Source organism: Brettanomyces nanus, chromosome 4 (assembly GCF_011074865.1).
Source record: "Brettanomyces nanus chromosome 4, complete sequence".
Classification (NCBI taxonomy): Eukaryota; Fungi; Ascomycota; class Pichiomycetes; order Pichiales; family Pichiaceae; genus Brettanomyces; species Brettanomyces nanus.
The window spans coordinates 390155-413972 of record NC_052377.1 but is presented as its reverse complement, the minus strand read 5'-3'; the positions used below and the strand labels follow the sequence as shown (position 1 = coordinate 413972).

At 41.7% G+C, this 23818-nt stretch overlaps 14 protein-coding genes across 14 annotated transcripts; 7 read left to right on the top strand and 7 right to left on the bottom strand.

The window, feature by feature from the left end:
• Window positions 1-17: 17 nt before the first annotated feature.
• On the top strand, window positions 18-1067 carry FOA43_003410 (uncharacterized protein; the record flags this gene model as incomplete). The annotated part of the gene is made up of 1 exon (XM_038923661.1): window positions 18-1067. The coding sequence occupies one exon, from the start codon at window positions 18-20 to the stop codon at window positions 1065-1067; it is 1050 nt and encodes a 349-aa protein (XP_038779589.1).
• A 529-nt stretch (window positions 1068-1596) lies between these two features.
• Window positions 1597-3556, top strand: FOA43_003409 (uncharacterized protein; the record flags this gene model as incomplete). Its single annotated transcript, XM_038923660.1, has 3 exons — window positions 1597-1601; window positions 1805-1811; window positions 1913-3556. 3 exons carry the CDS (start codon window positions 1597-1599, stop codon window positions 3554-3556), a joined length of 1656 nt encoding a protein of 551 aa, XP_038779588.1.
• Window positions 3557-3624: 68 nt separating this feature from the next.
• Window positions 3625-4284, bottom strand: FOA43_003408 (uncharacterized protein; the record flags this gene model as incomplete). The annotated part of the gene is made up of 1 exon (XM_038923659.1): window positions 3625-4284. One exon carries the CDS (start codon window positions 4282-4284, stop codon window positions 3625-3627), a length of 660 nt encoding a protein of 219 aa, XP_038779587.1.
• Window positions 4285-4441: 157 nt separating this feature from the next.
• On the top strand, window positions 4442-5077 carry FOA43_003407 (uncharacterized protein; the record flags this gene model as incomplete). The annotated part of the gene is made up of 1 exon (XM_038923658.1): window positions 4442-5077. One exon carries the CDS (start codon window positions 4442-4444, stop codon window positions 5075-5077), a length of 636 nt encoding a protein of 211 aa, XP_038779586.1.
• Window positions 5078-5123: 46 nt separating this feature from the next.
• Window positions 5124-6836, bottom strand: FOA43_003406 (uncharacterized protein; the record flags this gene model as incomplete). The annotated part of the gene is made up of 1 exon (XM_038923657.1): window positions 5124-6836. One exon carries the CDS (start codon window positions 6834-6836, stop codon window positions 5124-5126), a length of 1713 nt encoding a protein of 570 aa, XP_038779585.1.
• Window positions 6837-7559: 723 nt separating this feature from the next.
• On the top strand, window positions 7560-8375 carry BUD23 (18S rRNA (guanine1575-N7)-methyltransferase; the record flags this gene model as incomplete). The annotated part of the gene is made up of 1 exon (XM_038923656.1): window positions 7560-8375. One exon carries the CDS (start codon window positions 7560-7562, stop codon window positions 8373-8375), a length of 816 nt encoding a protein of 271 aa, XP_038779584.1.
• A 175-nt stretch (window positions 8376-8550) lies between these two features.
• Window positions 8551-9312, top strand: FOA43_003404 (uncharacterized protein; the record flags this gene model as incomplete). Its single annotated transcript, XM_038923655.1, has 1 exon — window positions 8551-9312. The coding sequence occupies one exon, from the start codon at window positions 8551-8553 to the stop codon at window positions 9310-9312; it is 762 nt and encodes a 253-aa protein (XP_038779583.1).
• A 255-nt stretch (window positions 9313-9567) lies between these two features.
• FOA43_003403 (uncharacterized protein) lies at window positions 9568-11283 on the top strand (the record flags this gene model as incomplete). Its single annotated transcript, XM_038923654.1, has 1 exon — window positions 9568-11283. One exon carries the CDS (start codon window positions 9568-9570, stop codon window positions 11281-11283), a length of 1716 nt encoding a protein of 571 aa, XP_038779582.1.
• Window positions 11284-11407: 124 nt separating this feature from the next.
• Window positions 11408-13702, bottom strand: FOA43_003402 (uncharacterized protein; the record flags this gene model as incomplete). Its single annotated transcript, XM_038923653.1, has 1 exon — window positions 11408-13702. One exon carries the CDS (start codon window positions 13700-13702, stop codon window positions 11408-11410), a length of 2295 nt encoding a protein of 764 aa, XP_038779581.1.
• A 625-nt stretch (window positions 13703-14327) lies between these two features.
• Window positions 14328-15992, bottom strand: TCP1 (Alpha subunit of chaperonin-containing T-complex; the record flags this gene model as incomplete). The annotated part of the gene is made up of 1 exon (XM_038923652.1): window positions 14328-15992. The coding sequence occupies one exon, from the start codon at window positions 15990-15992 to the stop codon at window positions 14328-14330; it is 1665 nt and encodes a 554-aa protein (XP_038779580.1).
• A 345-nt stretch (window positions 15993-16337) lies between these two features.
• Window positions 16338-16928, bottom strand: CDC42 (Rho GTPase; the record flags this gene model as incomplete). Its single annotated transcript, XM_038923651.1, has 1 exon — window positions 16338-16928. The coding sequence occupies one exon, from the start codon at window positions 16926-16928 to the stop codon at window positions 16338-16340; it is 591 nt and encodes a 196-aa protein (XP_038779579.1).
• Window positions 16929-17403: 475 nt separating this feature from the next.
• Window positions 17404-19751, bottom strand: FOA43_003399 (uncharacterized protein; the record flags this gene model as incomplete). The annotated part of the gene is made up of 2 exons (XM_038923650.1): window positions 17404-19645; window positions 19732-19751. The coding sequence occupies 2 exons, from the start codon at window positions 19749-19751 to the stop codon at window positions 17404-17406; spliced, it is 2262 nt and encodes a 753-aa protein (XP_038779578.1).
• A 2390-nt stretch (window positions 19752-22141) lies between these two features.
• On the top strand, window positions 22142-23059 carry FOA43_003398 (uncharacterized protein; the record flags this gene model as incomplete). Its single annotated transcript, XM_038923649.1, has 2 exons — window positions 22142-22162; window positions 22361-23059. The coding sequence occupies 2 exons, from the start codon at window positions 22142-22144 to the stop codon at window positions 23057-23059; spliced, it is 720 nt and encodes a 239-aa protein (XP_038779577.1).
• Window positions 23060-23092: 33 nt separating this feature from the next.
• On the bottom strand, window positions 23093-23758 carry FOA43_003397 (uncharacterized protein; the record flags this gene model as incomplete). The annotated part of the gene is made up of 1 exon (XM_038923648.1): window positions 23093-23758. One exon carries the CDS (start codon window positions 23756-23758, stop codon window positions 23093-23095), a length of 666 nt encoding a protein of 221 aa, XP_038779576.1.
• Window positions 23759-23818: the final 60 nt, after the last annotated feature.

The window sequence follows — 23818 nt, the reverse complement described above, 5'->3', positions numbered from 1 at the left end:
TGCTTCAAAGTAACAAAATGAGTGAATATTCGGACGTTCAGTTGTTTGTGAGACCTATTGGTCCAGATGCAAAGCATGAAGAGGTGGAGGAATTTTTCGCGGAAGCTGGTGCCATCAGAGAGTTAAGGTTGATGCCAGGCTATGCGTTCGTTGAATATGAGACAGCCGAAACTGCTCAAAAGGCATTCAGCCAATTTATTGATAAGCCATTCCAAGGGGAAACTTTGCAGATTGAATACGCCAAAAGGAAGCCCGAGTATGCCAAAAAGGGTGAATTCAGAGCTAAGGTGACCGATTTGCCTGAAGGCACAGCATGGCAAGACTTCAAGGACTTTATTAGAGAGGAAATAAGAGTCCGTCCAACTTTTGTGAGAATCCCTATGGATGAGCCCACTGTTTGTTACTTGGAATTCAGTTCGAAAGAGGATCTGGACTCGGCTATTACCCAACTTAATGAGGTCAAATACAAAGATGCCCAGATGGCTGCCGAGATAGATACTAGTCCATACATTGCTTCTGCTTCTAGACAGTTCAATCCTAGACGCAGACGTAGAGGAGGTTTCAGAGGAGGTAGAGGAAGCTTCAGAGGTGGCTATGAGCGTCCTTCGGGTGGCTACGATCGTCCTTCAGGCGGCTATGATCGTCCTTCAGGTGGTTATGATCGTCCTTCAGGTGGCTATGATCGTCCTTCAAGTGGTTATGATCGTCCTTCAAGAGGCTATGGCTACAGAAACGGTCCTCCCCAAAGAGCTTACCGTGGAGGTCCACCACCTATGGATAATGGTCCATCTTCTTCCAACTATGATGATGCCCCGTCAGGATACAGAGATTACCCACCTTCTGGTCCAAGAGGAGGTAGTGGCTACGCACCTAGGGGTGGTAGAGGTGGTTACCTTCCAAAGTCTCCAGGCAGTTATCCTCCACAGAGAGGTGGATATCGGGATGACTATCCACCTCCTGAAAGAGAAGGTGGTAGAGGATCTGATTACAGATCAAGCAGAGAGGGTGAGCCCAATTTACCTGAAGAAAGAGAATATAACAGAGATCGGTCTCCAACTAGGTATTAAGCACCATTTTGAGTGACAAGATATTTTTCCATATGGTTCATTTGGTTCATTTGGTTCATTTGGTTCATTTGGTTCATTTGGTTCATTTGGTTCATTGGTTCGCGGGTTCATTGGTTCATTGGTTCATTGGTTCATTGGTTCACTGGTTCATTGGTCAATTGGCTCGGTTTGTTCCCCTAATGTACTATCTAGTATTATTTTTTCTTGTTCAGTTCCTTTTTATGTGTTTTGTCTTTATTATTACTATCCAGTTGACCCCTTCGTCCAGTTATGCAATAGGGAGTCCGTACAATAGCTATCTAGTTATCATTTGTGATCATCTGCACTAGCAAATTTATTATGCAGACCGTTATCCGCATTCATTCATGTTCATCCTGTTAGTACCAGTATTGTCAAAAAGGCTCAAGCCTGGCCATATCCATCGAATGCCCAATATGCGCTTCTACTTACCGTTCACTTCTTATTCACCAAAGTGGCATAATCGTGGTTATTAGTTTCCTAGATGCCTTTGCACATCCTACCTATTGTTATGGGGTGACTGTGGCTTCGACTAATAACCATTTTTATCTTTACTGTTCACATTAGACTTACTTTTCAAGTCCATATTCATCGGCACTCTTTTTTTCTCTTCCTTCTTATTCCCTGTAGATAAATTACCGCTATTTCGAAGACTCGCGCCGATGCTCCTATAGAGCTTATAATGGTCTTCCTAGTTTTAAATACTTTTCAAGTCTCAGAGTTTGGGTATCTTCTCAGATTTTATTCCATTCCTCTCTTATTTTGCCGTTCATTTGTTCTGTCTACTTGCTGGTTTTTTTTTCGTTATGTCCGATCTTTCATTGCAGGAGGAGGAAAAGCTTCAACAGTTTAAAGAGGTTACTAATTACGACGAAAGCACAGAGCAAGAAAAAGTTCTAAAACTATTGCGTGTATGCAATTGGAACCTTGACAGTGCATGTGTTCGATACTTTGATAACGATTTTCCCACGCTATTGGATGATGAGACATTGAACCATGAAGTGAATGCATCTATTAATGAAAGGCCGCCTATGAGGGATCCTTTCAACGGTGCCGGAATTGGCGGGAGTGCTAGTGCAGGAGTGTTTGATAATAGGTTTCTGGACCTCATACCCAAATTGCCGAAAGCCGTAACTATTTCGAACAATTGGAAGTTTCAGATTGGTATATTACATGGGCAGAACATTAACAGGGGTCATGTTTCAATGCTAGCACCAGTGGTGTTTATATTGATGCTTTTTCCTAGATTGTTGTGGGCCTTAGGCTGGGGGTTGGATAAATTGTTGGGATCGACATTTCCAAACGTATTCAGGTTTTTAGGTTATCGAACGGGTCCGACTGATTTCCCTAGAAGGCCTCTCTACTTGACGAAAGAGGAGATTTCTCATTATGATATTAAGAATTACATAGACGAGACACTAGGCGAAACCTCTGATTTGCCTGTATTTAGGGGAGGGTTCAACGATGCATTCAACAGGTCGAAGTCCGAGCTGAAATGGTTGGTTTGTGTATTATTAAATTCACAGTCGGACACTTCCCGGAAGTTTGTCAAGACGTATTTGAATGATGAACGATTCATTGAATTTGTTAAGAGAGATCAGATGATTTTATATATTGGAGACGTCAGTTATCCGGAACCTCATGAGGTGGGCCAGGTTTATTGTGCTTATTCTGTTCCCTTTATTAGTCTTATTTCCAATGTTTCCGCTACGGGAACAACTATGCCCATGATGTCGGTGGTTTCCAAGCACCAATCGTTTGAGGGTGACAAGAGATTCACACCTGAAGAACGTAGGAAACTCATGAGAAGACTCACAAGGATAGTGCAAAGATATGAACCGCAGCTGATAGTTCAGAGGACTGATAAACAAGAAGCTGATCTTTCAAGGGTTCTCAGAGAACAGCAGGACAGCGCCTATCAAGAATCATTAATTAAAGATATGAAGAAGCAGGAACAGAAAAAAAGGAAGCAAATAATACAGCAGCAACAATTAGAAGAAGAAGAGAGGCAGAGGGAATCATCAGAAAGAAGAAAAAGGCTGCGCAAGGCTGCCATTTATCATTATTACATTCAAAAGTACAATAGAGACACGAGTTCGTGGATCAGAGGAGAATATACCACGATACAGCTAAGAAATAATAAGGGACAAAGAGTGATTAGAAAATTTAATAAGGAGGATACAACGTTTGATGTCTTCATGTTTGTTGAATGCAGGGATTATTTACTAGCTCATGGGGATCAGTCCGAAAATTGCGCTATTAAAGTATTGAAAGCAGATTCTAAGGATGAACAGACTGACGGTCCTTTTGAATATAAGTTTAAGTTCGATTTGATATCTCCTATGCCAAGGTTGAGGCTGAATCCGGATCGTGAACAGTTTTTGGCTGAAGTTGGTGAACTTTGGCCCAACGGCTCGTTATTGATTGAAAAGGTGGATGAAGAAGAAACCGATAGCGAAAGTGACGTGTAGGGTATTATTATATTCAATAAAAGACATTCTTGGTTATAAAACGGCCTTATGAGCATTTATGAGTATTTCTATCTTCTTTTCTTTGACATGTGGTCAGTGCTGGCATCTTCCTCGCCTTTTATTCCCTGTATATTTTGTGAAAGTGCATTCATAACGTACATTTTGAGCTGCTCGTCCTTCTCAGACTCTGAAATGTCCGCCTGGGTCATAATTTGTTCTAATTCTTGTCTTCTTTTCGTCAACTCAGGTGAATCTTCCTCTCTAAGTCCAGACAAATACATTTTAACCTCTTCCCCGTTCGGTAACGACATATTTTCATTTAAAGGAAGTGGCAAGGATCCTCTTGCAGAAGTATTAGTCTGCAAAGATTGTAGATATTGTATCAATTCTGGAGAATCGTTGTCGTCTAGTAGCGCCTCTAATGCCGTCTGGCCATCACTGTTTCGAACTGTATAATCGGCGTTATTCTTTTCTATAAGCAGCTTTGCCGTAGCCAAACTTTCTGTATGATGTAAAGGGGTATCTCCATCATTGTCCTGAATATTCACGTCGCCACCCTTTAATATTAGATACTCTAACAGATCGTTGTTGCCGTAGGATGCAGCCGCGTGCATCGGGGTGTATCCATTTGCATCTTTAGAGTTGGCAGTAAATCGTCCCGTTTCGATGAGAGATTTTACAACATCCCTTTTGTCGTCAGCAGTGGCAATCCAAATATTGGTCGACATGAATGTAGAGTACTTCACAACTTGAAGGCTGAAGAGAGAAAAAAAACTGGTATACTTTGATCAACTAAGTTTTTCACGGTTCGTTATTCTTGTCTTTGTTTTTTTACCCCAAAGAATCCTATTCCAGTAGCTTTCCCCATACATAGATACCATCTGTATGATAGAGAGTGGTGACCAGAAAGAGCCTATCAATGGATCGGCTAAAAGGGAGGGGGATGACCATCAGATGGAAAGTAAAAAACTAAAGGATGCCAAGCAATGCTCCAAATGTGAAGAATGGAGAGACTGGATGGTGAAATATTCTCCAAATGTGGTTTTCATGTTACAGCAGATAGAAAAAGCAGGAGATCATAAAGTGCCATTAGATATGATCAACTGCGAAATATGCAAGGATCCCAAATATGGAGGATTTCATCCGGAGCTGGGTATACAGCTCTGTGCCAACTACATCACAGATAAATGGGTGTTAAATGATACTTTATCTCATGAGCTGATTCATTGGTATGACAATGTCAGGTTTAAGGTGGATTGGCTGAATTTAAGGCACCACGCTTGCTCCGAGATCCGAGCCGCCTCACTCAGTGGTGAATGTGCCATAATGACGGAGTTCTGGAAGCATTCTGGATTTATGAGAGTTGCCAAAGGGCATCAGAGATGTGTCAAAAGGAAGGCCATTTTAAGTGTTATGGGTCATCCAGCATGTAAAAGCAAAGAGCAGGCAGAACAGGTGGTAGATGAGGTGTTCAGATCATGTTTCAATGACACGAGACCGTACGAAAGCATATATCGTTAAATAAAGTAGTGTATCTCTGTATATAAGAATAAATATCAAAAGTGGTTTAGAATACCAAATACATTGTGCACAATAGGGATGGACCTAAAACAATACCAAGCCAAAAGATAGCATTCGACAAGACCGGGAACTGCATCATAAATTTGGTCTTCGAAAACTGAACCAAGGGTAGCTGGCACATCTGCAGACCCAAAAGATAGAACCTCACCTTATGGAAGAGAACGTACATGGCCACTTCGTGCATCAAAGAACTCAATAAGAAAGTGATGAAGGTGGCCGTTGATTTGCTGACATGGAAACCGGATATTGAAGAATGATAAACGTGACGTAGCAAGAACTTGTGCACGGGCACATTCCAGTCTCTTGAGTACTGATTCCAATCAGTGGAGTTCCACCAGTAACGGTAGAATTCTCTGTCGGCAAATCTCGATAGTTCAGCGATAGCATTGAGAATCAACTCCCAGATGAGAAAGAAGATTAAAAGATAGATGGTAAGGAAAGGTGGAATCATCTCAATAATGAGAAGGGGGTATGCGGCTATTCTGGACATCAACGTGTCGTGCTTCTGCATCTCTAAGCATTTCATGACGAGGGGGTACATATTATTCTGGGCAATGGCCACTAAAACAAAGATGATTCCAAAAATACCGGCCGCTTTACTGAAGACATAACGCCAGCGAATACTCTTGTTTCGAGGATAAGAGACTTCATACACACAAGCAGGAAACATCGAATATTCAAAGTAATTTTTGAATGTTATATTTCCGGGAAATGCAGCAGTACGAGCAGCCTGTGTGGACATTTCAAAGTTGCAGAAGCTTATTGATTTGTCCAATGCCTTTTTAACGGACTCCTCCATGTTCTCGTGTTTCTTCACGTATGCGGAAGAAACATCCAATTCGTTCTTAATATCCCACATGTAGCCATTATAGAAGGCATATGAGTGAGTTTTCATAAGGATCACAACAGAATGAAGCATCAAAAAGATCTTACCTATCCACGGATAGCATCTCTGATCAGCAAACGCCACGAAAAAGAATACGAATACGGTTTCAAAAAGCGACTCTATGATTCTTCCTGTGTTTCGCCATCTAATCCAGCCATTTTTAATGAGCATATGTAGAATAACTGGCAAATAAGCGACCAAATACATCGCCAAATCGGTTAGGCCAATTTTCCAAAGATCTTTCATCATAATTCCAAACACCTTCGATCTTAGTAGCGATCCCTCCTCCAGGTAGTGCTTGACAACGATATTTAAAGAAAACATTGCAACAATAAACCATGCTGCTACAAAAAGACCAAAGTAGTCACTTCCGTAGACAACATCTCTGTCAAGGATTGATGTTCTTGCTTGAAAGTTTAAATCGGCAAATTTGGCCCTGAAGGTTCCGTCCGGTTTGTATCTATGTTTCCCGTAAGCATCTGTCATGAATCGGCTCATTTTTAAATCCACTACAGGCTCTTTATCCCCATGCTTCTGTAGAATCTTCTTTCTTTTCTCGTACTTTCCAAGTTTGTGCTCGGTGGTACTGTCGTCACGAGAAGATGATGATGAGCCCGATGTAACACTGCCAGTTTCAGTTTCCTCAATCATGTTCATATCGCCGGAATTGTACTCATCGTTCATAAAAATAGATTTTCTGGCTGCACCAGAATTCCTCTCTAGGATCTTCATCTTATCCAATTGAGCCAGAGACGACGATCGAAGGTGTTTTCGATCGGGAATCTCTCCCTCCTCAGAAACAGATTTGGTCATACTATAAACTAAAGGTAAGTTGATTGAGCTAAAAGAAACTGAGAGATGGCTGCTGAAACAACGATTGCCCGCCCAATTCAATATGATTAGAGAAGAATGAAATACAGAGTAAAAATAATGAATTCATGAGGTGTTCAAAAAAAATTAGAACATACAATACAAAAATGAAATGCCCCCCTTCTGGACACCCATGTGAATGAATAATCGTTTCGGTTTCAGCTGAGGTCCCAAATGGGTGGCAAACAAAAACATGGGTCCGCGTAATAAAAGATTACCTACCGATTCATCCCTTTTCTAGGTACAAATCGCCGAGGAAAAGATCCCATAGGTTGTGCAACGTTGTCGAGTAAAGCCGAATAGAACCGAGATGCGCACTATGCATGCCTGTTGCATCTAATCGTATTGGATAATACCGAGCAATACCGGAGGCACTGAAAATGATCTTGAGTTACGAGAACGACCCATTTTTTTTGGATTGATGGCACACACCATTGGCACATGCTATTGGCACCCACTGTTGATGCTGTCCGTGGTTCCAAGGGATCGATATACTTAACACATTGCGCATTGCGCATTAGGGCTCGTCGGACATTATCTTATCAGTTGCCGGGTTCAAGGCGGTGCATAGAGGAAGAAAAAAAAATTTGTGATGTTGAAATTTGGACTTTGGACTTCGGATTTTTCAGTATAGATCAGACATAGATTCAACTCTTCGGAAGTAAAATGTCCAGACCAGAAGAGATTGCTCCTCCGGAAATCTTCTATAATGATCAGGAGGCAAGAAAATATACAGCATCTACTAGAGTTCAGCATATTCAAGCGAAGATGACGCTTAGAGCGCTGGAAATTCTTAATCTTGACCCAAGCATTCCTCAGTTCATATTAGACATCGGATGTGGTTCTGGATTATCGGGTGAGATATTAACAGAAGAGGGCCATATATGGATAGGAATGGATATTTCTTTGGATATGTTAGCTACCGCATTGGATAGAGATGTCGATGGTGATTTGTTTCTTGCGGATATGGGTTCTGGTGTTCCATTCAGGGCAGGTACATTTGATGCTGCGATTTCAATCTCGGCTATTCAATGGCTCTGTAACGCGGATACCAATACTAACGAACCGAAAGTGCGACTGGCCAGATTTTTCAATACGCTCTATGGGTCGCTGAGAAGGGGGGCTAAATTTGTTGGACAGTTCTATCCGGCCAATGAGGAACAGATCGTTCAGATTACAGGCGCGGCCAAAGTAGCCGGATTTCAATGTGGTGTGGTTATTGATGATCCCGAATCAAAGAAAAATAAAAAGCATTACCTTGTTCTTCAAGCTGGTGCCTCTGATAGACCCTTGAATTTGGGGAACATGGATGTGGAGACTGCTGTTCCTAAAAAAGAACACAAGATGTCGAAGAAGAGGCTGAAGAAGATGGAAACTAAGAAGCAGTACATCAAGCGTAAGAAGGTATTAATGAAGAGAAGGGGCAAGCGTGTGGCCAATGATTCTAAGTTCACCGGTCGGTCCAGAAGACCACATTTCTAGTAGTAGCTTGGTATGTATATTAGTATTAAAGGAAATCCTGTTTGGCTTATGTAATTGATATTTTTGGTGCTCAAACTTAAAATTTTTTTCTTCACTATGGGGGAGAAGGGAGGAGTTGTTTGAGCTTGTTTGGATGATCATATAGTCAGTTTAAAGAGTTCATATCAAGATTAAAATGTTCTCTAGATCGCCCTCGTTTGTATATTCTTGCATAAAATCCGAGACACCAAAAATCGGCGTCAGGTACACTGCTCAAAGTAAGAAGAAAAGAATTGTTGTTCAGTTGTTGAAGGACTTTGCTGGGGTGGGTGTCAAGGGTCAGGTTGTTCACGTTAAGGCCTCTACAATGATAAACAGGTTACATCCTTTTAATGGTGCTGCTTACTTGAATTACTCTGGTGCTGAGCCTGTGATTCCGGTGGTTCAGCCGAAAAAGTCTGAACCTCCTAAAGCTGATGCCAACTTGAGCACCGAAGAGGCAAACGCTACTAAAGCAACTTCTGAAATTGAAAGTAATAAGAGACACAGTTCTGAAGAATTGCTTTCATTGGATCAATTGGTGAGTATAGACTTGACAGAATTGGTGGGTACAGATAAAGACGTGATCCTCTCCAAAATTCCCAAGAAATTAATCTTCTATAGAGACACTGTCGATGATGAATTGAGAAAACCCCTTTCTCCTGACAAGATTATTGATACTTTGAAGAATGTGGCTACTAAGGAGTTGAAGGAACAAAGGTTAAAGAGTTCGGCTATCCAATTTTTCCAGAATCACAGCATCTTATTTTTGATCAAAGCTGTTGGTGAAGATGGTAAGCCTACCGAAAAGGTGATCGATCAAATAAAGGCTTTGGGTACCTATCATATTTCTCTTCAAGAGAATGGAGAAGAGCTTGCCTCTACGATCATTAGTGTGGGTTCTAGAAATGAGAAATAGGCCCCCTTAGATTTTGTACATTCACCTTCGTGTAATTCCTGTATATATATATCAAGTGTTATGATAATATGTTTCCCATTTGGGAACTTCAAGGGACACGCGCTCAATCCTTGTTTAACTCAGCCCTCTTTAATCTTTCTTTCGGCTGTTTTTTCTTCCTACTACCTAAGCTTCCACTGTCTCTAGTTATATATGTATATCTTTCAATTGTTTCTTGGTGCTTTGGCACCCGTTGGAAGATTGATTTTCCTTCCTATGGCAGCATACCGTGTTTATCAACAGTCTTTGAGCTATTCTGTTTATAGCCTTCTAGCCTATATTTATACAGCCATTAGTCAGTCATATCAACAGGTCTTTCTGGTTCATAATGAAGTTCAAAATAAAGATGCTAATAGTCATTTTCGGGATGCTCAATTCAAGCGCAGAGAAGCCCTATTGAATAGGCGCTCTAGGTCTGTATCTAATGATATTAAGGATTTCTTTGATATTCCTTCTAGTTTTACTGATTCTTTTGCCAAGATCTGGTTCAGATCTGCCTACTACTATGATAAGTATGTTGTTCATTTCCTTGATATCATTACTTCTTCGCCATACATCTACACCCCGAATGGATACATAGCAGAAGATATGGAATCTCATATCCAAGAACAAAGAGGGATGCAGGCAACGTTGACTCCTATACTTGGCGTGGATCCCACTTATGAGGACCCTCAAGAATTGCCCACAACTAAAGAATTCTACCCTAAACCTTACATATTAAGCCAACGATCTGCTGGTAAGATACACCCTACTGATCATTTGGTTTCGCAAAATGTGTTTGGTGAGCTGTCAAAGCCAAGCTCGCCGATTAAGCCTGCCCTTACTGAGTTGTTTGATATTCCAGATAAATCAGTAGTCGTATCTGCTATACCGATCAAAGCTCCCGAAGTTATCTCTGATTCATCTAAGCCAGTAGTGAAGCATTCCGCGTCAGCAGAGCATTCTGCGTCAGCAAAGCACTCTGCCTCTGCCTCGACATCTGTTTCCAGAGCTGTGACTCAGCATAAATCTGCAACACCTTCCCAAGAGGAACCCCCAGTGAGCAAAAGCATTTTCTACAAGATCAAGATCAGAAGAAAGAATAAGCAGACAAGCCATCCTACCTACGGGAATTACGACTTAGTTCGTCGGAGAATTAAAGACTGTCTTATTCAGCCTTCATACCAGCCGGATGGAAATATTGGACCTAATATGGTCAGATTTACCTGGCACTGTTGTGCACACTACGATCAACAATCCGGTACTGGTGGCTGCAGTGGAGGTACTCTGAGATTTGCCCAAGAGTTCAATGACATTGGTAATACCGGACTTAATACTGCCAAGTCCTACCTTGACCAAATCCATGAAGAATTCCCTTGGATGAGTTTTGCAGATTTATACACTTTGGGAGGTGTAGTCGCCATAGAAGGGCTTGCAGGCCCAAAAATTGAGTGGAAACCAGGACGAACTGACTGCCCTGATTCCAAGAAAGTTCCCCCAATGGGAAGGCTCCCTTTCGCTACTTTGGGATCAGATCATGTCAGGGAAGTCTTCACCAACAGGCTGGGATTTACCGATAAAGAGACCGTGGCCCTTATCGGAGGTGGGCACACTTTAGGAGGCTGTCATGCCAGATTCAGTGGATTCCACGGGATATGGACAAAGAATCCCTTTAAGTTTGATAACGAATTTTTCAAAGTCCTTTTGGAAGATAAATGGTCCATTGGAACTGTACCACAATCAGGAGTTGATCAATATTATAACGAGGATAAAAGTCTCATGATGCTTAATACAGATATGGAAATGATGAGAGATCCCGAATTCAAAAAATGGACCCTGATTTTTGCGGAAGACGAGCAGTTCTTCTTCGCACAATTTGCTATAGCATACGCAAAGCTTATTGAATTGGGGGTCATTCGTGATGAGGATGGAATCCAGAGGGTGAAATTATAGCTACCAATTAATTATTTGCATATTTTCTTTAGTCATTAATTATTGAAATTAAATACCGAAAAGGGGTACGACCATATATATAGTAAGCATCGAAAGAGACAATAATGAAAAAAAAAAATATTAGCTAATTGTCGTCTATACCGATGAATCCTGTCCCCTCGGTATCGTCATCATTCAAGTTGCCATCCAACTTCAAGCTGTCCCCTATGGAAGAGCTTGGAAGGTTGTTTGTATCCAAAAGACCCGATTGTTGAGCCCTTTGTGCCACGTCATTGATTCCCCTGCCGTCATCATCAATGATCGACGGACCTCCAAGGAAATCAAGCATCATATGCATACCTCCTCCTCCAGAGTATTGATCAACATCAACGGGAAGCACTGAAGAGACTCCCTCAAGGAACCACACTTTGTCTTTCATCTCCTCCGTGAAGCTACGAAGGAGCTTATAGTAGCAACGCATAATTCTCATTGATGTGAGATCGCAATTGACAAGCAACGCAAGGAACCTCTTATCTAGTAATGCTGGAAAGGCAAAGATACGAAGGATAAAATCAGACTTGTACCTTTCTTTATGCAATTTAGCCATGTATGCAAGCGTGGGAAAGTATGGAGAATTAAGTGGAATAGGAAACAGGTCAGCCATCTCTCTGTCAAAGCACTCGATAGTGGAATATCTTGAACCATTTTGGCCACCCATAGCTCGTTTCATAGTCACTGGTGGCCGTAAATGGTTCAGATCGTCTTCATCCCCAGAATCAGTATTTCCTGAATTATTAGGGTTCGATACATTGTTGTCAGAGGTGTTTGACAATTCACCAGATATCATATCGTAGCCTATATCACCAAGGTCGCCCAAGTCCACAGAAATGAACTTGTAAAACCTGGAACGTTCGCTTAACGGCCATACTGCCGTTAATATGGTGGCAGCACCTTTCACGTGAAAGATCCAGGCTGAAGGAGGAAGAGATTTAAGTGACGTCGAAGTTGGAGATGAAGCATTGGCAAGAGAGTCCATGATCAGTATCAAAGCAGCAGCAACAAGGGCATCTGTATTCTCAGGAGACATCTCTAAAACTGCTTCGCGTAATAGTCGTAAAGCCTCTGCACGATGAGCTGTGACACACTGATCCAGGCCACGTTCAGTACGAGATAAATGAGTAGCTGAAAATGCCAAGAGGGAATGCATCAAGAATGGGTACTTAAATGCAAGCATAGGAATATCGTCAGACCAAATTTTGGAATCGGAAATACCTGCGTCGGTGATCGTAGGCCAAACCTTGGTAGTATAATGATACATAAGCCTGAGATCAACGAGGTTGAGATCGGATATCGGACTTGTAAGCGAAAGAGCAGGAGCATTAATGATGTCCGGAGAAAGAGCAGGGCCCTTTCTGGACAGATGCTCCGAAGGAGTGGATTCCTGTCCAAGCCCAGAGGAAGTTGAGTTGGGGGAGTCTGCTTGGCCAAAGCTTGCATTAACACTATCTCGTTGATGCTGCTGTTTTACAGCCAGCTGCTGAGGAGTAGGAGTAGCAGAGCTAACTGGTGAGGGAGTACTAGGTTTAACAGTCAATGTGGGCATGGGAGGCAGAGAAGACATGTCATTTACTCCCAAAGGTGAAGCCATGTTAAACGAAGGCTGGTTCAAAAGCGACGAGAGGCCGTAACTGGGGATTCTCTGCATGGAGAATTGCGAAGTTGCCACAAACTGTGGAGACTGAGGAAGAATAGAAATCGAACTCTGGGGTGTTGGAAGTCCCTGAGAACAGGCTGACAGAGGTGCCTGTGATGCCGAAGAAACGGGCGAGTTCTGCGACATTTGTGATATTTGAGACAGTTGGGACATCTGGGCCATCTGTGAAATCTGAATTTGCGATCCTTGAAAGTTGTCCGACGATTGCCGTATCTGAGATTGCTGCTGCAGTTGATGAGTTTGATGGAGCTGTTGATATCTTTGCTGCTGAATTCTCTGCTGTTGTCGCTGTTGCTGCTCTTCTTGTAGTTGGAGTTGCTTCTGCTGGAACATCTCCATCTGTTGGAGTCTAATGGACTGGTTTGCCTGGGATTGAGAGGAATCTGAATTTTCTCGTTCAGAGGAAGAAACTTCAAGTTCTCGTTCCTTTTGTGCATGCATGGCCTTTTCCTTGTCGGTCAGTGTAGCATAAGGATACAGATATACACAGTCAAGGCCAAGTCTTTGGCAATTCTGACATCCTGGTTTTGTCTCATCACATTTAACTCTTCTCCTCTTACAGGCGGCGCATCCCTTTCTGCTCTTCCTGTGAAATCTCCTTTTCCCGGTAGACTTCTTGTTGACCCTAGAAGAGGATGACCTCTTGCCAGAGCTGTGCTTTAGTTGGATGGCATCGCTTTCATGTTCGCGTTTCAGGTTTATAGTCCCAGTGATAGTAGTGGTCATGATTCAGGGAGATCAAAATCGAAAGGTTAAGTATCTCTTTGTCGCTATACGAGTTGCAGAGATGTGAAATTTGTCTCTTTTGTTCTCGTAAAGGATAAGCTTGATGAAGTAATTGCCGTACGATAACAAAGTTCCAGTATCAAAGATCTGTTACGAGTAAAACAATCACCAGCACTTTCACTTAAGAAGCGTTTGTAAGACAAGATGCCAGTTGAAGGGTAAGTTGTATAGTTATATGGACAACTTAAAGAGGCTCAGCTCAATGTCTGGATTGAAAAATATAGAATGACAAAAGAAATAAAGTTGGTCTTGAGGCGGGGAGAAGAAAAAAGCATCGGATGCTCGTGCCCCTCGTATAACCTTTAAAAAGCAGTCGTATATGGTGTGCGGTGGGTGAAAAAGGGTGAAAATTTGGGAGGAAAAATAGAATTAGCATCATTGAGGGTGGGTGGGCTATCTCGTTCCGCTGATATCCGTGAGCCGGAGTTTATTTGATTTATCAGCAAAGAAAAGGGTTGCAGTAGTTGTATTTGATTGGCCAATTGCGCTAACCAGGGCCAGCGCCGCATGATTACTTCATATTAATATACTTTGTATTTACTATTAACTATTGCAGCTTGCTTACTTACTCTGCATGAGGGTCTTTTTTAGGGGGCTCAGGATCAACAGTGATCAAGGTATCAATTCTAAGAATGGCGATGCAGGCTTCCAAAGCACTCTTCATAGACTTGATCTTGGACACTGTTGGCTCGAGAACACCGCTGTGTATCTCATCCACAACTTTTCCCTTTATCAAGTCCAAACCGTAATTTTTGTAGTTCTTACGCTTGATGTCGGCATCTGACACTTGTTGAGAAGCAGCGTGGTACGATCTCAACTTGGCAATAAGATCTGATGCATCTTTAGCAGCATTGACAGCCAAAGTCTTCGGGATTGTCAGTAGGGCAGCGGCAAATTCGGCAATCGCCAACTGCTCTCTGGAACCAACGGTTGTAGCAAAATTCTCCAAGTAGATGTTCAATGCAGTTTCCACGGCACCTCCACCAGGAACCACGTTACCTGATTCCAATGTTCTTTTCACCACAGACAAGGAATCATGAATAGATCTTTCCATTTCGTCCAATGAGTATTCGTTTGCGCCTCTTAAAACGATAGATGATGCAGAGTGGTTCTTTGGATTCTTGATAAGGATGCATTCATCGTCCGAAAATCTCTCCTGTATCACTTCATCGGCAAGACCAAGATCGCTGGCCTCGAAGCCTTCCTCTCCTTCCAAATTAGTCATACTGCTGATGAAGTTGGCACCTGTGGCTCTAGCTATCCGGCGCAAGTCCTCCTTCTTGCACCGTCTCACAGCCATCACTTTATGTTCCACAAACTCTTTCAAACAAAGGTCATCTATACCTTTGGTTGTCAACACGACATTGGCGCCTGCACTGATGATCTTTCTCACCTTATCCAAAATCATTTCCTGTTCCCTTTGCTTGACTTGCTCGACTTGATCGGGATTTTCTAAATTAATCTGAACTCCCAATGCCATTTTTGCCTTGAGCAATCCAAAGTCCAACACAGCAATTCTTGCATCCTTGACCTCCTTCACCATTGCCTGGGATGCAACTGTACAGTTCATGGCGTAGCCATTAACCAAAACGGACTCGGTAGCAGATTTACCATGAGCTTTCAATATGTTCACAGCCGACACGGGGTACTTTATTTCACCTTTAGAGTCTGTAGTCTTGACAGCCAACATGGCCTCCACAACCATTTTGCCAAAAAAGTCCGAATCAGGACCAATTATCTTTGAAGACATGGAAGTTTTTGCAATGTTGATCAACGTTTCCTTTCCCAAGGAATCCACAGGACGCGACATCACGTCATTGATAAATTTGGTGGCCTCTCTGAGGGCCAATCTATAGCCAGTAATAATAGTAGTTGGGTGAATTCTGTTTTTCACTAATTCATTTGCCCTTTTCAAAAGCTCGGAGGCTATGATAACGACAGACGTGGTACCATCTCCAACTTCTCTATCCTGTTGTTGGGCCAATTCCACAAGAATCTTTCCTGCAGGATGTTGAACATCTAGAAGTGACAAAATAGTAGCGCCATCATTAGTCACGGTGACATCACCAATGTCATCGACAAGCATCTTGTCAAGACCAACTGGTCCCAAAGAAGACTTGACAACGTTAGCCACAGCCTGTGTTGCTAGCACGTTTTGCGTACGCACATCGTCACCACTCAACTTTTCTCCTCCAAGGAATAATGTATCAGAACGAGAGGCAGAAAACATAGCTAAACTGTCAAATCAACAATGTAGAAACAAGAACGAATAAGTGTCAATTTGAGGTTGATACGCTCCGCCGCTGAAAATTTTTGACCCCCCTACTACTTGACTGCCATTTGAGTTTACGTGTAACAAAGGTGAAGATTTCAATTCTGCAGAAGTTTTTTTTTTTTTTTTTTATCCACTCACCAAAATTTTCAAATTTATAAAAAAAGGCAGGGTAACTTTATAAGGTCTCAGTAATAATATAATTATGTACTGTCGATTGAAAGAAAGTAGAGATTACGGATATGAGACTAGCCACATGTACATAAGGTATACTTGTAAACTGTATTGCTGAGCGAGGGATCCTCATAGAATTGTACACTTCTTATTCTTTTTGATGACAGGAGGCTCTAAAGCAGCCACAATAGCATCGTCAAACAAGCTCTTCAAACCGACCTGCGTGAGAGCAGAGCACTCGTCATATTTGACAGCTTTCAACTCCTTAGCCAACTTCTCTCCCTGCTGATAAGTGATCGGCTTCTGATGTTGCCTAGATAGGTTTGCCAATGCAGTAGGGTCATCTCTGAGATCTATCTGGGTACCCACTATTATGCAAGGAACATGAGGAGCATGATGGCTAATCTCTGGGTACCACTTCTCCTTAACGTTATCAAAGGATGAGGGCACAACGACGGAGAAGCAAATCAAAAAAATGTCTGTTTGTGGATAAGATAGAGGTCTTAAACGATCATAATCTTCCTGGCCGGCAGTATCGAAGAGGCCAAAGGTGTAAGGCTCATCTCCAATCATCACAGTCACAGCATAATTATCAAACACGGTGGGAACGTAGTCTTCTGGGAACTGATTACTGGTGTAAGAGATTAAAAGGCACGTCTTACCAACCGCACCATCTCCCACCACCACGCACTTTATCGTATTATTATTATATGACCCCATTGTTGTTTCTGAAGTTGTAGTAGTATTGGTATGTCTTTGTTATTGTGCAGTCGTGTTGTTGTTGTTGTTGTTGTTGTTGTTGTTGTTGCTTTGGTTGTCACAGTTGTTGCTTTGGTTGTCACAGTTGTTGCAATCGTTAAAATTATTGGAGCTATTTTACCCGAGTTTCACAATACCGAAGTTCTAAAGAAAAAGGTAAAGAGTTCAAGATTACTTTGAGATAGAGTTGAGGCTAAGATAGGGAGAAGAAAAATAACACTACTGAAAAAATTGTGAGGCCGTGGCGAAACGTCAAGTCAGTTTGGTATGAAAAGCCTCCCTCTCAGTTCACGCGCACCCTGGAAAAAAGGTCTCGCCAGATTAGCAAAGCGAGCGTACGGAGCATTCGGAAAACCTGGGTAGATTTCCCAAAGTGGAAATATTAGGAGACGTCGGTTCTTTAATCTATATAATGACATCAACTTCTCTTTTATTGTTACTCTTCCTCCTCTTCTTCCTCCTCCTCGTCCTCCTCCTCTTCTTCTTCTTCCCCCTCCTCCTCTTTTTCACTCTCACTTTCTGCCTGCTTTAGCCATTCAATCCACTTGGCAGTCTTATCTCTAACGAGACCCATTGCCTTGGATTCGTCACTGGTCCACCATTTGTTAATATTATCCTCCTGAATCACTTCCTCCTCGTATAAAATAAGAAGCGTGTATAGTAAAACCATAGGGCCGTACTCTTGGTCCATATTGTGGCATATCTTTTGGATAATTAACATTAAATCAACCTGGTCGACATCATCAAATACTTGTCTTTGGAACAGTGCTGTCCATTTCCAGAAAATCTTCTCGACTGCATCTTTCACTCCCAATGTCTCCGTCTCTATAAAGCTATCCACACGGGCAAGCATGGCCTTGCATGTCGCCTGTCTCACCTCGTGGTAAGTCACATTCATACTCATACGAAGAGTGTTCAATTCAAGTAAGGCAGTATCGATATCGTGATTATTCTCCATTGAACGGTCGACTGTCGCAATAGCCTCTTTTTCAAAGTCCTCTTCCTCTTCTTCAGACAGAAACTGGCTCGTGGCAGATGATAGCGTTCTCTTCTTTCTTCTGCTGCTTCCATGATGCACAATTGTACTGGAGGCAATGGAAACATCCGACAGATCCAACGACATCATCTGGCTCACCATACCATTATATCTTTCGTCGTCCACGTATAAAAAGCCAACACCATCTTGCCCAACAATAGAATGGTTTTTCGAAGCAGGTGCACCTGGCTCCTGTTCGTCATCTTCGTCGGACGCCTCAATTTCGCCCGATACATCAAGCCCTTCTTCTGTAGTCGTTGTTATTTGACTACTAGACCCTTCTGTCTCGTCATCAAACTCGGAATTTAAGTCCGAAGGAACCTCGTGCGTTCTCTTTCTTTCTTTAAATGGAGTTTTTACTATCTTTGTGTAGCTAGGAATCACCACGTTCTCTCCAATAACGACACCGAATCCAATAACGGAGCCAGCATTTACAACGACATTCTTACGAATAACTGCATCAGATGCCACTATAGAATGTCTTACCACGGCATTGTCCTCGATTCTGGAACCGCTCCAAATATACGAGTTATCCACAATCACATTGTTGCCGATATGGCAGTTGCGACCAATGACGGATGCACCAATTCTAGATCCATCACCAACAAATGTTCCTGAACCAATTTCAACGCACGAATCGATTTTACAAGATTGTGAAAGCCTAATCGACTCTTCTTTGTAAATGTGAGTGCTCTCACACGTGTAGGTTTGATCCTCAAGCAGATTACGCTCTGGAACAATTGGATAGCACCACCTCTCTAGAACGTCCTGAGAGATACCGTCATATGTCTGCCAGCTCTCAACTCTAGCAGCGTAATCCTCACGTGTAATGTAGGCATAAATGTGCTTTCTCAAAAGATCACTACTCAATACACCCTTAACCCAGTCCGCGCGCAAGAATTGATAGTCGAAGTTTTCCTGAAATGTAGTCAACACTTGAGGGGTACAGATGTCTACACGACAATCTATAAGATCATTCTTAACCACAAACTCACCAATATCTCCCAACAGTTCAGGATCAATGTTAACAGAAGTCTTTTTACCATTCACTGGCGGTATATCCTGATAGTATATGCATCTGTTAGTGTGTTCCTCCAATATGAAACATGCCGGCTCAATGAGAGAGCGTGATCTATGTAAAGGAGAGGCCTGCTTCAACACCATCGTGGAAACATAATCCCTATCTTCCTGTTTATGTTGTCTATGAGCGCTAAGCGCTTTGTTAAGATCCATATTAGTGATGACATCACCAGATACAAGAATGAAGTCGCCACTGATGACACCTCGACCATCAATATCCCTAATGGAATCTCCCACAGATCTAGATTCCATAGACAGAATAGTATGGATCTTAGTAAATGGAGAAGATGGGAATACCCATTTGGAGTGATCGATATATTCTTGTATCTGCTCTGCATGTGCTGAACACAAAAGAAACACTTCTGAAACGACATCTGTCTGCGCAAGAAATTCTAGGGTGTATTCGATCAAGGGAACGTTGGCTAACGGCAGAAGGCATCGGGGTTCCGCGTGTGTCAACGGCATGAACCTCGTTTGGAAAGAATCCGTAAGAACGAGAGCCTGGTAGTCCAATTCTGTCTCTGGGTTGATCTTTTTCATCCTATGACTTGCCACTAGCTTGCTTTTAGTAGAATACAACAAAGGCTATCAGTTATCTATGAGGCGATGGTGGCTAAAATTTTTTCAGGTACAAAGGCCCAGGTGTACGGATGTATGACTTGTGACATGTATTTTGATACTTATATTTTGCAGAAAAGGGATTATCAAAGTTGTGAGGGGTGTTCTTTCAGCTATACTAACGGTAGTCAATAGATGCCAGTATTTGATTCTCAGATACTAGTTTTGATTTACCAAGTTGTGTTGTTCTGGTGGTATTTTTGACTACAGGTTATTTATTTTGCGGCGTCCAAGCTAATCGTTCCTTTTTGGTACTTCCAATGAGAATAATAATGATCGTAGTGGTTATTAGAATTAAATACATCTTCATTGACCAAAATTGACTGTCAATTGAAGAACTTAGCTCAAAAATAGGGTTGTCTTCAATAGGAGATCAAGATAGCTAGATCTTTCGAGGTTCATTAACTTCTTAATCGATTCAACTCAGCAATCTTGACCTTATCAATACCTAAACTGCTGTAAATTTTAGCGTCGGTAGTTTGAGTGATCTTTCGTCCAGAAATATCCAGGGAGAATTGCAAATTGGACCACCTCAAAAGTCAATCTCGTGCCTGGAGAATGACTGCATGTTGACACATGAATTTACTTCTCAAATAAGTGTCTGGACCAGTAATTGTCCTTAAATAAATAAGGCTCCAAATGTTCATTTACACTTTTAATAAATCCAATTCTGGTTTTCCATAGTGTCTATAAGGGCAACTTTAGTATTGACCAGAACTGACCAGAACTGACCAGGTTTTCCTTGAATAAAAAGCAAATACAAAGTGATGGTTATGTCATCAATGCATTATCTACATACACTTTGGTGCTAGTTCTGACTAATCAATACATTTCCGATCACTGCTCACAGTCTGATTTACGCTTTTTTGGCCCATGACAATTGAACAATTCCTCGAGTAACGAACATTTTCTGGTGGTAATAAGGTACTCGTGATGATCATTGTTGCAGCTACCTTTACTTTCGTGCACTTCTTCCCGGGAAACCTTTCTAATTTAGGTATATAGGCTGAGTACCACACATTATCCTCAATGAATTGATTCTGTCCTAAATACATGTTAGCTCCGCATTTATTTGGGGGTATTCTAAGTGATATCTGCTAGTGCGAAACACTATGTTAGAATGCTCAATTATATTATCTATTTTGAGAGTTACCCATGACCTTCAGCAGCCGCTTCCGGAAAGTCATCAAAGACTCGGATTTTGAAATCAGTAAAGACTTTTTTTTTTGATTTGGCCTCGGGCCATCTTCATATTATGACTCAGTGCCTATTTGGGTGATAGTGCAAGCTTTAAGTTTTTGGGCACACAGATGCCCAAAGGCAATTTCTGTCCGGAGTTTTTCCCTTACGGATTTTACCGTCTACATCTCCGAGGTGCTGAGCCTTCACAATCATTCGGGATATAAACTAACCCAGCTTCGTTCTGCAGCTAATACGCCCACCACCCCCGCTATCTGCATTTCATCGTATATTATATTCGGTATCTCCGCTATATTAATAATCGGCTTTTTTATTCTTCGAGAAAATTTTCATCGCGCTAAATGTCCTCGGGGCGGTTTTAGGAAATAAATGACCGGGGTACTGCATAGTTGATGACGATTTTTCACCGCGGCGGTGAAAATTTTCTCACCACTGCTCTTTAGGTCACTCATATCTGTCTTTCTACTGATTATACTCCGGGTCATGAAAGTCATTCGTCCATTCTCTACTGGTATAAATAGCTGGGATAATCTCAGTGTAGTTTTAAATTCACTTGTAAATATTCTATCTGTATCAGTTCATTCAATCAATCTCTATTGGATTCTATAAACTATCCCTCTACACCGAGTTATTATCATGAACGCTTCTTTAAACACTATGATCCACGCTGGATCTGCTTCCCCAGATTCCAAGGAATTTGCTGCCCACGAATTTGCTGGCGCTGATATTGCTAACAAGTTTTTGTACTTAGCTTCTGTCGATAGAACTGCTTTCGTCATTCCTAATGTTTCCCCTTGTACATCTGAGTTCAACCATGCAGAGGGTAGCAAGGCCGGCGTTGCTCCAAAGGGCATATGAGGTTACCTCGATTATTTACCTCTTTGATAGATGATATTTAATTTGCTTGGATGGCACTGAGAATGCTGGCATTTTCTTGCTATTGGAGTTCTTTATTATTTTGGGATGGTTTGCTTGTTTAGGATCATGTTTGGCTACATGATCTAATACTATCTAGTTATACATACTTATCGCATAAAATATACTTTTGTTCGCTTAAATGAAAAAGGGACTGGATGTAGTCGTTTTCCTATTTGGGTTCTATTCTTGAACCTACTTGGTATGTAATTATTAAAGATTTCAGTCTAACTATAAGCCAATTAAGAAACTGTTTAACATGTGAGCTCACACGATAGTGATTATTGAGTTCGATGATACGAATAATAGTGAAATAAAAATCCCCATGTCTCCTTTCACAGGAGTGGTGATTATCACGGTGTACGGATGTTATCTTAGAAAGTTAATAGTGCAAAGGGAATAAGTGTCAACCAGATAAGACCTATGAGTTCACCTAACTGCTTTTGCTCCTGAAACCCTATTAATTTGTCATCATTCCTTTCTATCATCATGGTATGCAATTCTGGTCTTTATCTTCCCTTCTTCTTTTACTAACATGGCATAGTCCGACACATACTTACAGCCAGATGTTATAAAGGCTAATACTCCTGTTCCGACGACAGATACACCCATTCTAGCGGATACTTCTATTCAAGGTAGTATGCCTACTGCTACAAATAGTCAATCGCAGAATGAGTCCATGACAACTACATTGTATCGAAAACTCGCAGAATCTGCCCATCCAGTGGCTCTTCTTTTCTATCTCATACTCCGGGTCTTTCCTGTCGTCATATATTTGTGTGGACTCTGGTTTACTTCCAATTACATCTTATTTTTCATTGTGGTGATTCTTTTACTTGCTGCAGATTTCTGGAACCTCAAAAACATCTCCGGACGTTTGCTCGTTGGACTCAGATGGTGGAACGAGACCAATGATGTGGGCCAATCCGTCTTGGTATTCGAAACCGCTGACCCTAACAGACACATCAATCCAATTGACTCCAAAGTGTTTTGGATGCTTCTATATCTCTGTCCTGTTATTTGGATGACTTTGGGTTTCATGGCTCTTGTCAAATTAGAGTTTGTATCTTTGATCTTGGTAGGCATAGCTATTGCTCTCAGTGCAACCAACACAATGGCCTATACGAAGTGCGACAAGTTTGGCAAGGCCAACAGTATAGCAAACGATGTATTTGGTTCTGTTACAGGCAGTTTATTCGAGAGGTTGAATCCTTTGAAGCTTTTTACCAGAGCCGGAAACTGAAACTCCAACAGACTTATATTACTATTTTAGTTTCTATATTCCCAATGGTATAGAATTACTGACGTCGACTACTATGTATCTTCTACCGTCCTCTCTCTTCAAAACACGAACTTCTCCTTCCTCGATCACTTTTATCAAATCCTGTTTAATCCAATCTCTTACCTCCTCTGTAGATTCTGATACTTTTTTCACCAATGGGTCATTGGCCACTACAATAATTCGTGCTTCCACATCCATGTGACGATTGGTCAATTGCTTATTGGTTGTTTCAGTTTGGCTTGAGTACACGTTTCCACAATCATCATAAAGCTGCGAAGAAGAACTCATATTACAGTTTTGATGACCACCTGGTAATGCAATGGTACCCAATTTATCAGGAAGAATTTGAAGTTGTTGTAAACGGCAGCTCTGCACATTTGAACCACCTTGATCCAAGAGGGGACAATCTCTTGTGTCCCATCCGAACAATCCATTCCAGAAGTTGTCACACAGAAGTCTTAGCTTTTCTCTTTTCCATCCTTTCGAACTCGATTTTGAAACGCAATTTGCCTCATGGATGTTCATTATAGTAGTATTTGCTTCAATAGGTGTATCTGCCAATGCATCATCTTCAAATTCTGAGTGATTCTCAAAAAATCCCGCAGACAGAATGTCAGAAACCTGGAAGCTACCAATATGATACTCCAATTTACCTTCCATCATTGAGTAGAAAATATAATTGCTGGCGTTAATTGATTAGAAAACTATTCACTCCTCTTT